Consider the following 12,540-nt stretch of genomic DNA (forward strand, 5'->3'; position numbering starts at 1 on the left):
AACCACCCTGGTAGAGCTTCTCATTCATTTGGGCTGTCGTTGGTGCCACGTTCTCACTCTGGCATGCCACTTGTTGAGAATGCTTTCCTGGACACCCCCTGAGCCCCTGGCATGTGCTGACGCCCTCTCTTCTTCTGAGGCCCAGCTTTGTTGACACTTCCTCTGGTGAATGTTCCAGATCCTTCCAGCCAGAAGTCACTCTTCCCCACCTACAGTCCCAGGGCCTGGAGCCGTACCTCCTTGCCTCCCTTACATCCTAGGATCTGATGTCAGGCTCATCTAAGACACCCAGAACATTGCTTTATACATGGCATTTACTCGGTGGGTGGGTGGGTGGATGAATGGATAAATGGATAAATGAATGAATGAATGAATGGATATTTGACCATGACCTTGGAGAACTATCATCTGCTTGTTTAGTGCCCTAGTGAGTCAAAGAAACCTTTATTCTCTTTACCATTTCTCAAAATGAGAAAAACAGTTGGAAAATCCTCACCTCCCACCATCACCCCCAAGTTTGAGAAATGCCACTCTGAGGGATTTTCAGTTTCACTTTTCCGGAAAGACGGTCCTTTCTCTCCTTCCTCTTCTCGGGTCTCAGCGATGCCTCCCTGTGTCTCCCACCCCTAGGCCTGCACAGAGGCGACTCAAGGGCTGAGATAATTTACTTTTGCTTTCTTTGCCTTTTCCAGAGCATAGGGGGAAACCGTAATTTAGGCGGCTGCTAAGAATAGCTCCCCCAATCCTGGAAAGAGTGTGTGCTTATTTTTGAAAGTGCTCCTTGTGTCTCCCCCAGCCCTGCCCGAGGCTCACAGTACAAGTCAGTCAGATTGTTCAGGGAAGCAGTGGTGTCTGGAGACCTGGTTTGAGTTCCTAGGTTCATACCTAGCGTCCTTCTGAGCCTCAAGTTTCTTCATCTGTAAAAAGGGAAGATGAAAGTTTGAGATAAACCTCGAACATGGTAGGTGCTCAATAAATAATTATATCTTTATTATGGTTGGAATCACTGGATTTAGAGGGCAACGCTCTCAATGGGTCATATAGTACAAGTGAGGAGCCAGTACGATATATTAAGTGGAATCATAGGAAATCGGTGTTTTTATGGGCTAAAAATAATGGGATATTGTCTGTTGCATAGGAATCAATCCAATAATCCAGGAGTTGGCAGTCTTTCTATAACGGGCCAGATAGTAAGGGTTTTTGGCTTTGTGGGCCATACGGTCTCTGTTGCATGGTAGTAGCCATAGACAATACTTAAATGAACGTGCATGACTGTTCCAGTAAAACTGTATTTACAAAAACAGCCTGTGGGCTGAACGTGGCCCCTGTAATATCTGCCAAGCCCTATAGTAATATGTAAAACTAATGAAATTACAGAAAGAAAACTCTCTGTAATACCGTCAACATTCAGGTATCTTCACAAGTAGAACAGCAGCTTATCTGTGTAGCTATTAATAGTCTTTACTTTTACTAGGCTCTATTCCAAATGCTTTACAAATATTAACTAATTTAATCCTCCTGACAACCCTATGAATTATGTACTATTATATTTCCCCTGTTTTATGGCTGAAGAAACTGAGGCTCAGAGAGGCCAAGTAACTTGTTTGAAGTCACCTGGTTAGAGTTGATGGCAATTGAACAGAATTCAGCTGAGTGTGTAGGGTAGAGTTGGGTGATGGTAATTCAACAGCTTCAGGGAGGAAGTGGATGGATTAGAGCTAAGAGGAATCCCCAGGCCTGCTTGCTGTCCACCAGCTTGAGGAGACGGTCTGCAGAGGCTTGGGGTGGAAGCAGGTGTGGCGTAGGTGGGCAGTGGGGAGATGGGTGGGCAGAGAGTCTGGTAGTGTCACTTGGGACACGGGATGGAAAAGCATAGATTCTTCCTTTGGGAGCCAGGCCCCAAGCTGGGCCTGGGGCCATTTCCTGGGTGACTCCCAGCGGCACATGGCACGTGGAGGGTCAGCGTATAGGGAGCAATGTCCGCCTGTGGAGCAGGAAATTGTTTACATTCCTTATGTTCCATGTAGCAGCTCTGGGAAGCTCTGAGCCCCATTCCCAGCCCCAGCCCCAGCCCCAGCCCCAGGGGACCTGGTGGGGAGAGGAGGGCAAAGGAACAGGCTCCACAGGATGCCCGCAGCTCTGCCATCAAACCAGGGTACTCACATACCCTTTCCATTTGCTTTGCCTGTTGATTTAGCAACCAAAGGATGAAGCCACTGGTCAGGACTCTGGGCTCACACATGCCGTGCTCTTCCTTCTGTGCCTCTGCTTATGCCGTTTTCCTTGCCTGGAGTGCCCTTTTCCCCCCCTTGCACCCCTCCTTGATTCTCTCCTCTCTTTCAAGGCTGGCTCAATGTCTGCTCCTCCTGGAAGCCTGCCCTGACTTCCCTTTTACCCCCCACCCCCCAGGCTGGACCAGGTCCTCCTTCTCAGGGCTGCCCAAACACCTTGCTCTCTAACTCTCTTCGTTGTCACTGCCTGGACTCCCATTGCTCCCCCACTAGGAGGACACCTTTAGGAAAGGGATCACACCTTGTTTACTCCTGGGTCCTCATCACAGGTCAGTGTTCAACACATGGCTAGAAGCTGGCCAAAAGCACATTTGTTTGAATGAGACAGTACTGTCCTCAAACCCAGCCCTTTCACTTCTAAAACTTGGTCTTTGGGCAACTTGCCTGACCTTTGAGACTCTTAATGTCATCATCAGTAAGAAGGGATCATGATATCATTGTAGGGTTGGGAGAATAAATGAGATAATGCAGAAAATTATCAGTATAGTACCTGGTTCTCAGTAGGTACCTTGAAAGTGGCCAGGGATAGTCAATACCATGTCCTTGTCCTGTTACCCCTGTGTCTGAAGGTAGGAAAGGAGGCAGTTTGATAGGAGGGAATTTGAATGTCCCAAAGCAACAGCATTGTCCCCAAGAGCTAGAGGAGGGGCTCATGAGTCAGCTTTGGTTCTGTGACAAGACCATTAGGCTTAGAGTAAGAATACTTGTGAGTCCTAGCTCTATCTCTTAGCAGCTGGGTGTCATAGACCAAGCCATGTAACAGCTCCTGAAGCCTCAATATTTTTATCTGTAAGAGGGGATAATAATAACCACCTTACAAGGTCATTGTGAAGCTGAAATGAGATTGCCCAGCTGTGAGAACACCTGGCCCAGCTCACAGGAAATGCAGAATCATGAATTATTGAATATGAATCTGTGTAACACTTGAGAAAACTCTGAGCAGATCTCAGCTTAGGATACTTTCTGGACATGTGCCTTATGGCTTAGTGGCTTACCGCTTTAGAGTCAGACAGTCCTGGGTTTGAATCCTAGCTATGTCCCTAACTAGCTGTGTGACCTTAGGCAAGCTACTTAACCACTCTGAACCACAGTTTTTGTGGCTTTTGTTTTTGTTGTTGCATTTTTGGTTTTTTCTCCATAAGTTCTATAAAATGAAGCCAATTATCTCAGAGAGTTGTTGAGGGAATAAAATGTCCACATAGCCAGTGTCTCGCACATAGGAAAGTCTCAAGTGTTAGTATTATTCTGCTTCTATGTAAGACTGAGGGATAAACACTGATGATATGGGGCTTTTGAAGTCCTGAAATGTAAAAGCTGGTGTGTGCAGTGGCTAGGGGTTAGGGTTTGAGGGTAAGGGCTAGGATTGCATTTTTACCAACCAAATGGAAGGAATCAGCTCAAGTGGTAGGAAGTCCTTCCTGGCTCGGAGAGCAATGTGGGGGAAGTGCTCAGTACAGGCAGAGGACAGCCCCTTGGGAAGCCTTTGGGAATAGGATTGCGCGGGCAGTATGAAAGGTCAGAGCTGGTAAAGTCCTTGGAGGTCTTTAGTCAAACCCTGCCATTGCACAGAAAGGAAACTGAGGCCCAAAGAGACTAACACCATGGCCTGCTGAACCCCCGCTGGTGAGTGACAAAACTGGGACAGGCAATGTGCTTTCACTACAGTGTAGAGAGACTGTGACGGTGATGGGTGCAGTCAGGCTGGAGCCACGAGAAGTGTTGCTTAACTGGCTGTGACCTATGGTTTGGTGTCTTAGGCCAGTTGGTCTGTGCTTGGGGACTAACAGTCCTGAGGAGACCTTGTCCCCACAGGAAGAGGGGAGGGAGCAAGGAGACAGGATGTGGAGGGCAGGGAGCTGCTGTTGCTGGGGAAGTTTTCATGGAGAGAAAAGTGGGTGGAGGTGGGGGCAGTTGAAATCTCTCTGGCCTGAGTTCAAGTCCACTGGGTTTCCTTCTGTCTTTGCATCCCCTTTTCTCCAAATTGCTTCTCAGTTCTCCTCCGAGGTAGAAACCTCATTGTTCGTCTTCTAAAGAGATTTTGCAGAAATGAATTCCTATGGCCACTTCACCTTCTCCTCTCCCTGTCCAGGGCTAGTGATGAAGATTTGCTTATCTTTCTACCTAGAGATAGCTCAGAGCCCAGGGAAAAGCACAGCTCCCCTGGCCTAGAGGAAGGTGGAGCTGGGTGACTTCATAAATCTGGCCAGGCAAATTCCCAGAATGCCAGGCCTTGGTCACCCCATCATTGCCTGGAGAAGTGCTGAGGCTTGCAGGCTCTGGGCAGGGCAAGTCTCACCTTGCTAGCGATGATGGGAATGGAGGCCTGCTGCAGGGTGGCACTTTCTCTAGTGTCACCCAGTGTGCTCCAGGCATTTCACTTCTGTTACTTCCTGTACTCCTCACTGAAACCCAGCGAGGAAGACCCTGTGATGTGATCAGGGTGTCACAGATGAGGAACCTGGGGCTTCAGAGGTGAAGAGTACTCATAGGCACTAGCTGAGAAAACAAAGGTAGGGGAATCCCAGTCTCCTGACTTCAAAGCCTCTGCTCCCCACCCTGCCTTGCCACTAGGAAGCTAGAGTGAAAGAGGTGTCAGAGCAGGAGCGGGTGAGGAATTAGGGTTCAGATGATGGAAGCAGCTCCTACTGATGAGGAGAAGGAGGCAGCATTTGGAGCCTCTATAAACCTCTCCTGCTCTCTAGAGGGATTTCTAAACTAAGCTGTAGAGATTGATCTGCTCTAGCGGAGGGAGGCTATGGCTATGGGGGAGCTGAAGGCAAGGTAAGAAAAAAAGCCCATTGACAGGGAAGACAAGGTCTGCTGGGGCAGTGACCGGACCACAGCCTGGCTGCTGGAGTCCTGGGTTTTAATCTCAGCTCTGTTCCTAGGCGTGTGACCTCAGATAAGACAGTTCCTCTTTGGACCTTCATTTTCGGATCTCTACCATGAAGTGACATGATTTCTGAGGTCTCTTTTGGCAAAGAACCTGTGATTTTAGTCTTGGATGTTCAGATGGGGCCTTAAGAAAGAGAGGCAAGGAAAGACTTAGGGTTTGGTTGGGAGGGCATTGTCCTCAGGAACATAAACATACTTGGGAGCTGTCATACACGCAGTCCCTCAAAAAGACGCATATGCAGCAGCCCCCTGAATGCACGAGGTCCTTCTCTCGGGGGATGGTAATTCCTGTTCGCAGGGTCTGTGTCTACTTCTCCTCTCCTGAGGGCCACTGTGCCTCACTCCCTGTACTCAGGGAAGATGCTCTAATATTTAACAACAGGTATGGCACAGGCCCTGGCCAGTCAGAGCAATCATGGCTGTAAACAGCTGGTGTAAGACTGCGCCAAGGTACACCAGCTATATGCCACCCCTGCTGCCATGTCTGATTCCTCTAGTAGAGCCAAGAAAGGTAAGAGGGAGACTAGGGAACAAGAGGCTGGGGAAGTAAAGGCAGGAAGAGGGGTCACAGGTTCTCCTTGTCCCTCCCTAGAACCCCGTGGTGCTGTCATCCCAGCCTCTCTGCTGCCACTCGGAGCCCCCTTCCCATGCCTTGTGCCCTGAACAAAGCAGTCTTGCTTGCCAGCTACAGCTGCGTTCTGGAGGCTGATGGAACCAAGGGGATCTGGTCTGTATTCCATGTGATCATCCCATACCTGACAATGGGCAGGGGACCCCAGGGATTCCACCCCTACCTGCCTGCAGAGTTGGTGCTTTACTAACCCTAATGGTCAGAGACCAGGGCTTTGTCTTGCCCACTCTTTGCCATTGGCTGTCAAGTCCCAGGGGAACCCCAAAGTCCCCCTTCCTCTCTGTTTTACTCTAATGCTAACCTACTCCAGGTCTTTGCTGCCATGTCCCTGGATTGCTGTGCTAGCCTGCTGGCTGCTTCTGCTACCCTCAGCCTCTAGGACGGTTCTCTTTTTCCTTACAAAGGTTCTTGATTGCTTATTAATTGCTAGTAGTCAAGATTTCCATCAGTATTTTTTGACTGATTAATAAGGACCCCTCTTTCCTCCTTTTCCGTGAGAATAGGTCACTTCCCAAATGGTCAAGAAATATTTATTGAACCCCCATGAAGCACAAGGCTTTTATTGGCTATAGAAATGGGGATGGCTGTCAAAGAAGCAGGAGACACAGCCCCTGCCCTCCAGGAGCCCTCACTATATTTGTGAGAGCCAGTAGCAAAAAGATAACCGGTAATACAAGGGCAATCTTTCATAATGTGTTATTTGAGGCTTTTCTGGGCCTATTAAAAATTCTGTCACAAAGTTTATAAAGAAAGATAAAATGGAGCTGGTAAAAAATTCTAGAATGACAGTTAAAATAGAGCATGATGTATGAGAGGCCAGATGAGATTATACTAAATTATTAGCTAGGACTTAGGAAATACAGCAATGTTCTCTAGAAATTACCCTGAGTTCACTAGGAACAAATTATGCCACATTTATCTTGTTCTCTCTTTTGATAAGATTCTAGAGCTTGGTTCAAAGAAGTGTCATAGATTTAGCATATCTTGTGTTCTACAGGGCTTTAGGGGAAATCTCTCATGTTGACTTTATAGAAAAGAGGGCTAGATGAGAGCATAGTTACATAGATTTAGAGCTGGTTGAAGGACTGTCCCCTGAGAGTATTGAAAGTTCCCTGGCATTCCTGGATCAGGTTTTTGTGTCATTAGGGTCTGTGTCCTTGATGTGGTCAACATTTTTAGCAATGATGTGCATGATGACTACAGAGGCATTCTAATCTGTTAATCTGAGTCCAGGAGAAATAGCTAAGAATCAGAATTCTAGAATATCTTGACTGCAAACCAATGATACTCAACAGGGATAAAAACAGAATTCCATTTTATGGCCAAAAAATTAAGATCTATAAGTATAGGATGGGGAGAATCTGGCTGGGTAGCAGTTTGGTACATAAGCTATGGTCTCTCTACTGAACCCCCCTAGGTTGTCAGGAACTGGTGGTTGAGGATGGTTCTGCCTCTCAGGAGGCATGTGTACCGGTTGTTGGATTGAATTGATCTAGAGGCCATGTGGCACCAATGACAGGGGTAGTGTTCTTTCTCAAGCTGGTCATCATTGACCTAGGCTTTCCTCGTGGTGAGCCAAAGCCTTGACCCTTTCTGTTCCAATGACTACTTAGCTGTTAAATGTCTATCAGTTCTGGTCTCTGGACAGAACAGTGTTCTCTATGGTCGGTTGGTATGAAAAGAAAATCTGAGCAGATTTCTTCCGAAAATCTGAGCAGATGTCAAATACCATTCCAATGATCAGTCCTATTTCTGTACCCAGGCTTTGCTCTGACTCCCCTGGGTAACTCTCTGAGGACAACTGGCCGCCTCCTTCTAGAAGGATCAGTGAACCACTGCTTGTTGCTATTTAACATTCATCCAAACATGCCTGTACAGAAAACTGAGCAGAAAACTGTACAAGCCTCTGTAGTCTTCCGTCCTCTCCTGCTCTGGAGACCCAGGTGCTAGGAGCTATGCCACATCATTAGCTCAGTGTTCCCTCTGCCAGCATTCTTTAACTCTTTCCTCCCCATTGGTCCATGCCTTTAAATCAGTTATCCCCAGACCCAGAAATAAATCAAGTGAGTAAGGGAGCCTTGCTGGAAGCTGATCTTATAGAAGACAGGGAATAGGATCCCATCTGCACATTTATGGAAAGTCAGCTCTGGCCACATGGAAGTCACATTCAGTGACCCCAGCCTTTGTCCTTCTCTGAGGGCAAGGAAGGGGAATATGAAAGTGTCTTGGCAGGTAACACTCAGAGGACATGTTGGGGAGGATATGTAAATGCCTCCAGGTGGGAAGAGCTGGAGGGAAGAGAGGGATGCTGTGGGAGGAAGGGCGGGAGGGCGGGGGGCTTTGCTATTGGGTTGAGGGCTCCCAGCAGCCTGTGGGACAGAGGTTATGAAGGCAGAGTGACCTCTGCCCTGGCCTATCTGACTGTATGCCTGACCACCCTATGTTCTCTCCTCCTGTCCAGATCACAATGAGGACCTAGGGCATCTGCCTGCTGACGCCCCCTGGCCTGCAGTGACCATGGCCCCCCGCAAGAGGAGCCGCCATGGCCTGGGCTTCCTGTGCTGCTTCGGGGGCAGTGACATCCCCGAAATCAACCTCCGGGACAACCACCCTCTGCAGTTCATGGAGTTCTCCAGCCCCATCCCGAACGCAGAGGAGCTCAACATCCGCTTTGCAGAGCTGGTGGTCAGTGAGAGGGTGGGGAGAGACAGTGACAATGGGGAGGAGGGTGGATGGAGAGGCAGAACTGGACAGAGGGCAGGGCCCCTGTGCTGGGGTCTCCATCTCTCAAAACTCCTCTTAGGAGGAGGTAGGCCCCCAGGACACCTCAGCTATGTTGGGGAACCAGAGTCTCTCACTGGGATGGACAGCATAAAGTGTGTCCCCAGAAGAATGGTCCTACCTCCTCTCTGCATTGGATTGTAGATCACATGGTGCAGTAATTAGGTTATCATAGGAAGGAGCAGCTCTGGGTTTTGCAAAATAAGATGGTGAGACATCTCAAAGAACATCAGAACATTTGACGCCTTTCTCTCTTCTGCTCCTTGGAGTTTCCCTGGGATCTTTTAATGTCTGAGGCACAAAGAAGGGACAGAGTGGGATTCTGTGGGCAGACACTGTGCACCTCGGAACAGGGGATGATTGGCTAGGAACCTGGAGGTGGAAATGCCTATGTCATGCCTGGGGTCCCAGTTCAGGCCTGGGATGACTATATGCTGTGCTTAGCAAGGGGCAGGCGGAAGCTCTGCCATTCACACCCGGACCAGCCTGTGCTGATTCTGCAATGCCCGCCCAGACCAGCCTTCAGACTGCCCTTGTGATAAGTCCTGTGTGCAGCTTTATACCCTGGCCACAAATAGACAGGCTAGGAAAGAAGCATGATTCCTTCTCTCTTTGGAGGTCTGGTGGTGAGACAAAGTCTGCACACCAAGGGAGGTCCCAGGCCTGGTAAAGAGCCAGAAGTACACGTTCATCTACCATTAGCTCTTGGTCACTCATTCTGTGGTGGGCCATTAGTAAAGCCAGTAAAGAAACAAGGCCATGTGGTTGGAATGCGGTTTTATACTTGTATTTGCTAATAGATACACCTGGTTAAGCCAATCCAGCTCTTTAAATAACAGGGTCCCTGTAAGATGAGATTATGCAGGTTATATGAGAAAGGTGTCCAGCTTCCTTGTCACATTAGGTTTAGGAAAACTCAACTGTTTCCCGATTTTTTAGCTTTCCTCTGGATGGGGCAAGTGGTGGGGGCAAAGCGTTTGCTAGTGTAGAATAATATCTGGAGCCTGATTAGTGTTAGGGATATTTTCTTGAGTAGAGTGAGTTTTGAAAGAAGGACATGATAGGCAGTGTTCCTTTCTTTGGCTCTTTTATTCGACAAATATTTACTGAGCATCTTCAGGACAGGGACCCTTGCATGGCACTTTAGCAAAAACAAGGGTGAGTCAGACAAGTCTTGCCTGCAAGAAGAATAGCATCATGTATCTCTCAAACAAGTGAACAGTATTTCTTGGAGAGCCTGCTGGGTGCTGGGCTGTATGGGGGTCCTAGGGATGTAGTGATGAGCCACCAGAGACCTCCTCTGCCTCCAAGAATGTGAAAGCCTAGTAGGGAAGACTGATCTTGAGAAGCAGTGACAAGTGTGATGAGTGCTAGGACAGGGAGCATTCGGGAGGTGGGGGCATGGGAATGTCTAGCAGGGAGCTGTATTCTAGACTGGGAGAAGTCGCAATGGCCTCTGTGAGCAGTGACATTTCCACTGAGATGATTAGATCAGTGAATGAGGTTCGGGACAATGACAGAGGGTCTCCTGCAGAAGAAACGGCATATGTGAGTCTCAAGTCAGAAAGGAGCTGGGTCCTTTTGGGGTACACAGTGAAGACCAGAAGAACTAAAGTTTTTGGATTAAACCCTAAGGGCAGTGGAAAGCCATGGAAGATTTTAAGTAGGGATTTGAGGTGATCTGATCTGCTTTTCTAACAGACCACACAAGGTGCTCTGCTAAAGAAGGGTTCTGGGTTGACCATTTGGAGGCTTTTGCCTCCTAATCATACAGGTTAGAGAGAAGGGTGCCTTAGACTAAAGTATTAGCAGTGAGGATGGAGAGAAGTGGACAGATTCAAGAGCTGTTTAGGAGGAAAGATAATAGGTCTTGGTACGATCAAAGAGTGAGTAGGAATCAAAGAACACCCTGGTTTCTGACATGAAGTGTTGGATGGATGTTGGGGACCTGGACAGGATAGGATATACTGGAGGAGATTCAAGTTGAGGGGGCTGGGATGATGAACTCAATTCACACATTCTTTCTGTGTATCAGTTTCCTTATCTGTAAAATGAGTTGTTATAAGTTGTTATTTATTTATGAATAAACATCACACACTTAGAACAGTGCCTGGGACATAGTAACTCTACGTAAGTACATCAGAGTAGAGATGTACCGGAGACAGTTGGGCCCCAGGGTCTGGAGCTCAGGAAACTGTTGGCCTAGGGGTACAAGTTTGAGAGAGTTTGAGATAATAACTGAGTCCTGGGGAACAGGTGAGGGAGGATGGTGCCCTGAGGGACTTCTACATTTAAAGGTAGGATAAAAGAGGAGAAGTCATCAAGGAAGCCCACGCAGGAACATAGGGTGAAGCAGGAGAGACTGCTCAGGAGGGTAGTTGCTAAAGAAACCAGGGAAGTGAGGTTTAATAAGGAGCGAGCAGTCAGCAGTCAGTCATGTGCTGCCTAGGCTGAGCAAAACTACCATTGACTTAGAGGTATAGAGACCACTGGCTGGAAAAGACAAGTGCATTAGTAATCTGAATACAAGCTCACGTGGAACTGCTCTGTAGTTCAGGAAGGGAGAGATTCTTCTTACCTGGGAAGGTCTACTGAAGACTTGCGGGAGGAGGCTGACAACGTGCCCTAGAAATTAGACCAGGTCCTTAGTGTGAGTGGGTGCGGAGCCCTGTCCAGGTAGTACTCACTGTGTAAACAAAGGCACAGAGGTTGAAGAGGTACAGAGTTTGTATTGGGAAATGTAAGGTGCACATAACTCTCCTTTTTCATTTCTGATTTTGATCGTGGGAAAGAAACCTCAAACAGCATTCTGGGAATTTTGACAAAGAACTTCCTGGGATATATAGAGAGCAGTTCTAGGGAAGAACTTTTGTTTGGGATTAAATCTGCAAGAGTCTTTAGTTCCAGAGGCAGGTGAACTGATGGATATTATTTCAAATAATCCTTGTCTGTGCTGTCTGAATGGCAGTCCCTGGCCACGTGGGGCTACTGGCTCATCTGAATTGAGATGAACTGTAACTGTAAAATGCACACCAGATTTTGAAGACTTAGTGTGAAAAAAGGAATGTAAAATATCTCATTATTCATGTTCTACATGATTATATGTTTAAATGATTATATTTTAGATTTACTGGTTTAAAATGTATTATTAAAATTGACTTCACCTATTTCTTTTAAATTTTTTAATGTGACTAGAAAAAATGGAAAATACATGTCGCCCATGTTATCTTTCTATTAGGCAGTTCTGATGTAGGTGAGAGAATAAAGTCTTAATATTATCCCTTGAATAAAAGTATAGGGAAAAGTTTACATATATCAAAATTTAAGACTATTATACTTCCTTAGATATTGTTTTCACTGTTTATTGTATTTGAAAATATAAAGATTAGTAATATTATGCTTTGTTATGCTTAATGCAAGTTTTGCTTTTGATTTTAAAAAAAGCACACTATGTTCTCCATGGCCCATTAACTAGTCCTTTGATTAGCCCTGGCATTGCTCATGAATGACAGGAGAGGCAGCTTCAAAAAGAGAGCTTTTCAGGGGCCGTGTAGCACAGCAAAACCTTCAAATTCACCCTAAAATACCTATGGAGTTACCCCAAATATGACCTCATAAAGTTCCAGTTAGCTCCTTGGAAAGTTTGGACTAGCCTGATGGAGCCCTGCGCCTTCTTTTGGTGGTCCTGCAGTGGGAGGGGCTGCCTCCAGCAGGCACTACCTCCCTCGGAAGCAGATCAATGCCTCCCTGGGCATGGCTCGCCCATCCTACTCTGATCAGCCCCTTGTCCTCACCAGCTCTCTCCAGCCTGTGCTAGAGCCCATGCTGAGTTTGGGGGAGCCAGAGAATGTCTAGGGGAGAGATTCGAAGGGCAGGTAGACGTGAAGGAGGGGGCAAGAATCTGAGAGAGGCCGAACTAGATCTGTAGACAATTCCCTTCTT

The 12,540-nt window shown here is 47.3% G+C and overlaps 1 protein-coding gene across 4 annotated transcripts in view; it reads left to right on the forward strand.

Moving 5' to 3' along the window:
* DAAM2 (dishevelled associated activator of morphogenesis 2) overlaps nt 1–12,540 on the forward strand; it is a 114,250-nt gene that overhangs the window by 57,424 nt on the left and 44,286 nt on the right. For 3 of the 4 annotated variants that reach the window (XM_054558772.2, XM_002816853.6, XM_054558773.2), the window contains exon 2: nt 8,279–8,502. In XM_054558772.2, the coding sequence (XP_054414747.1) occupies nt 8,335–8,502 (168 nt within the window). In that variant the 5' untranslated portion in view covers nt 8,279–8,334. Of the gene's footprint in view, nt 1–837; nt 962–8,278; nt 8,503–12,540 lie in introns of those variants that run through there. The other variant, XM_054558774.2, reaches the window with a different exon arrangement.

The sequence above is a fragment of the Pongo abelii genome, chromosome 5, assembly GCF_028885655.2.
Source record: "Pongo abelii isolate AG06213 chromosome 5, NHGRI_mPonAbe1-v2.0_pri, whole genome shotgun sequence".
In the NCBI taxonomy this organism is placed as follows: Eukaryota; Metazoa; Chordata; class Mammalia; order Primates; family Hominidae; genus Pongo; species Pongo abelii.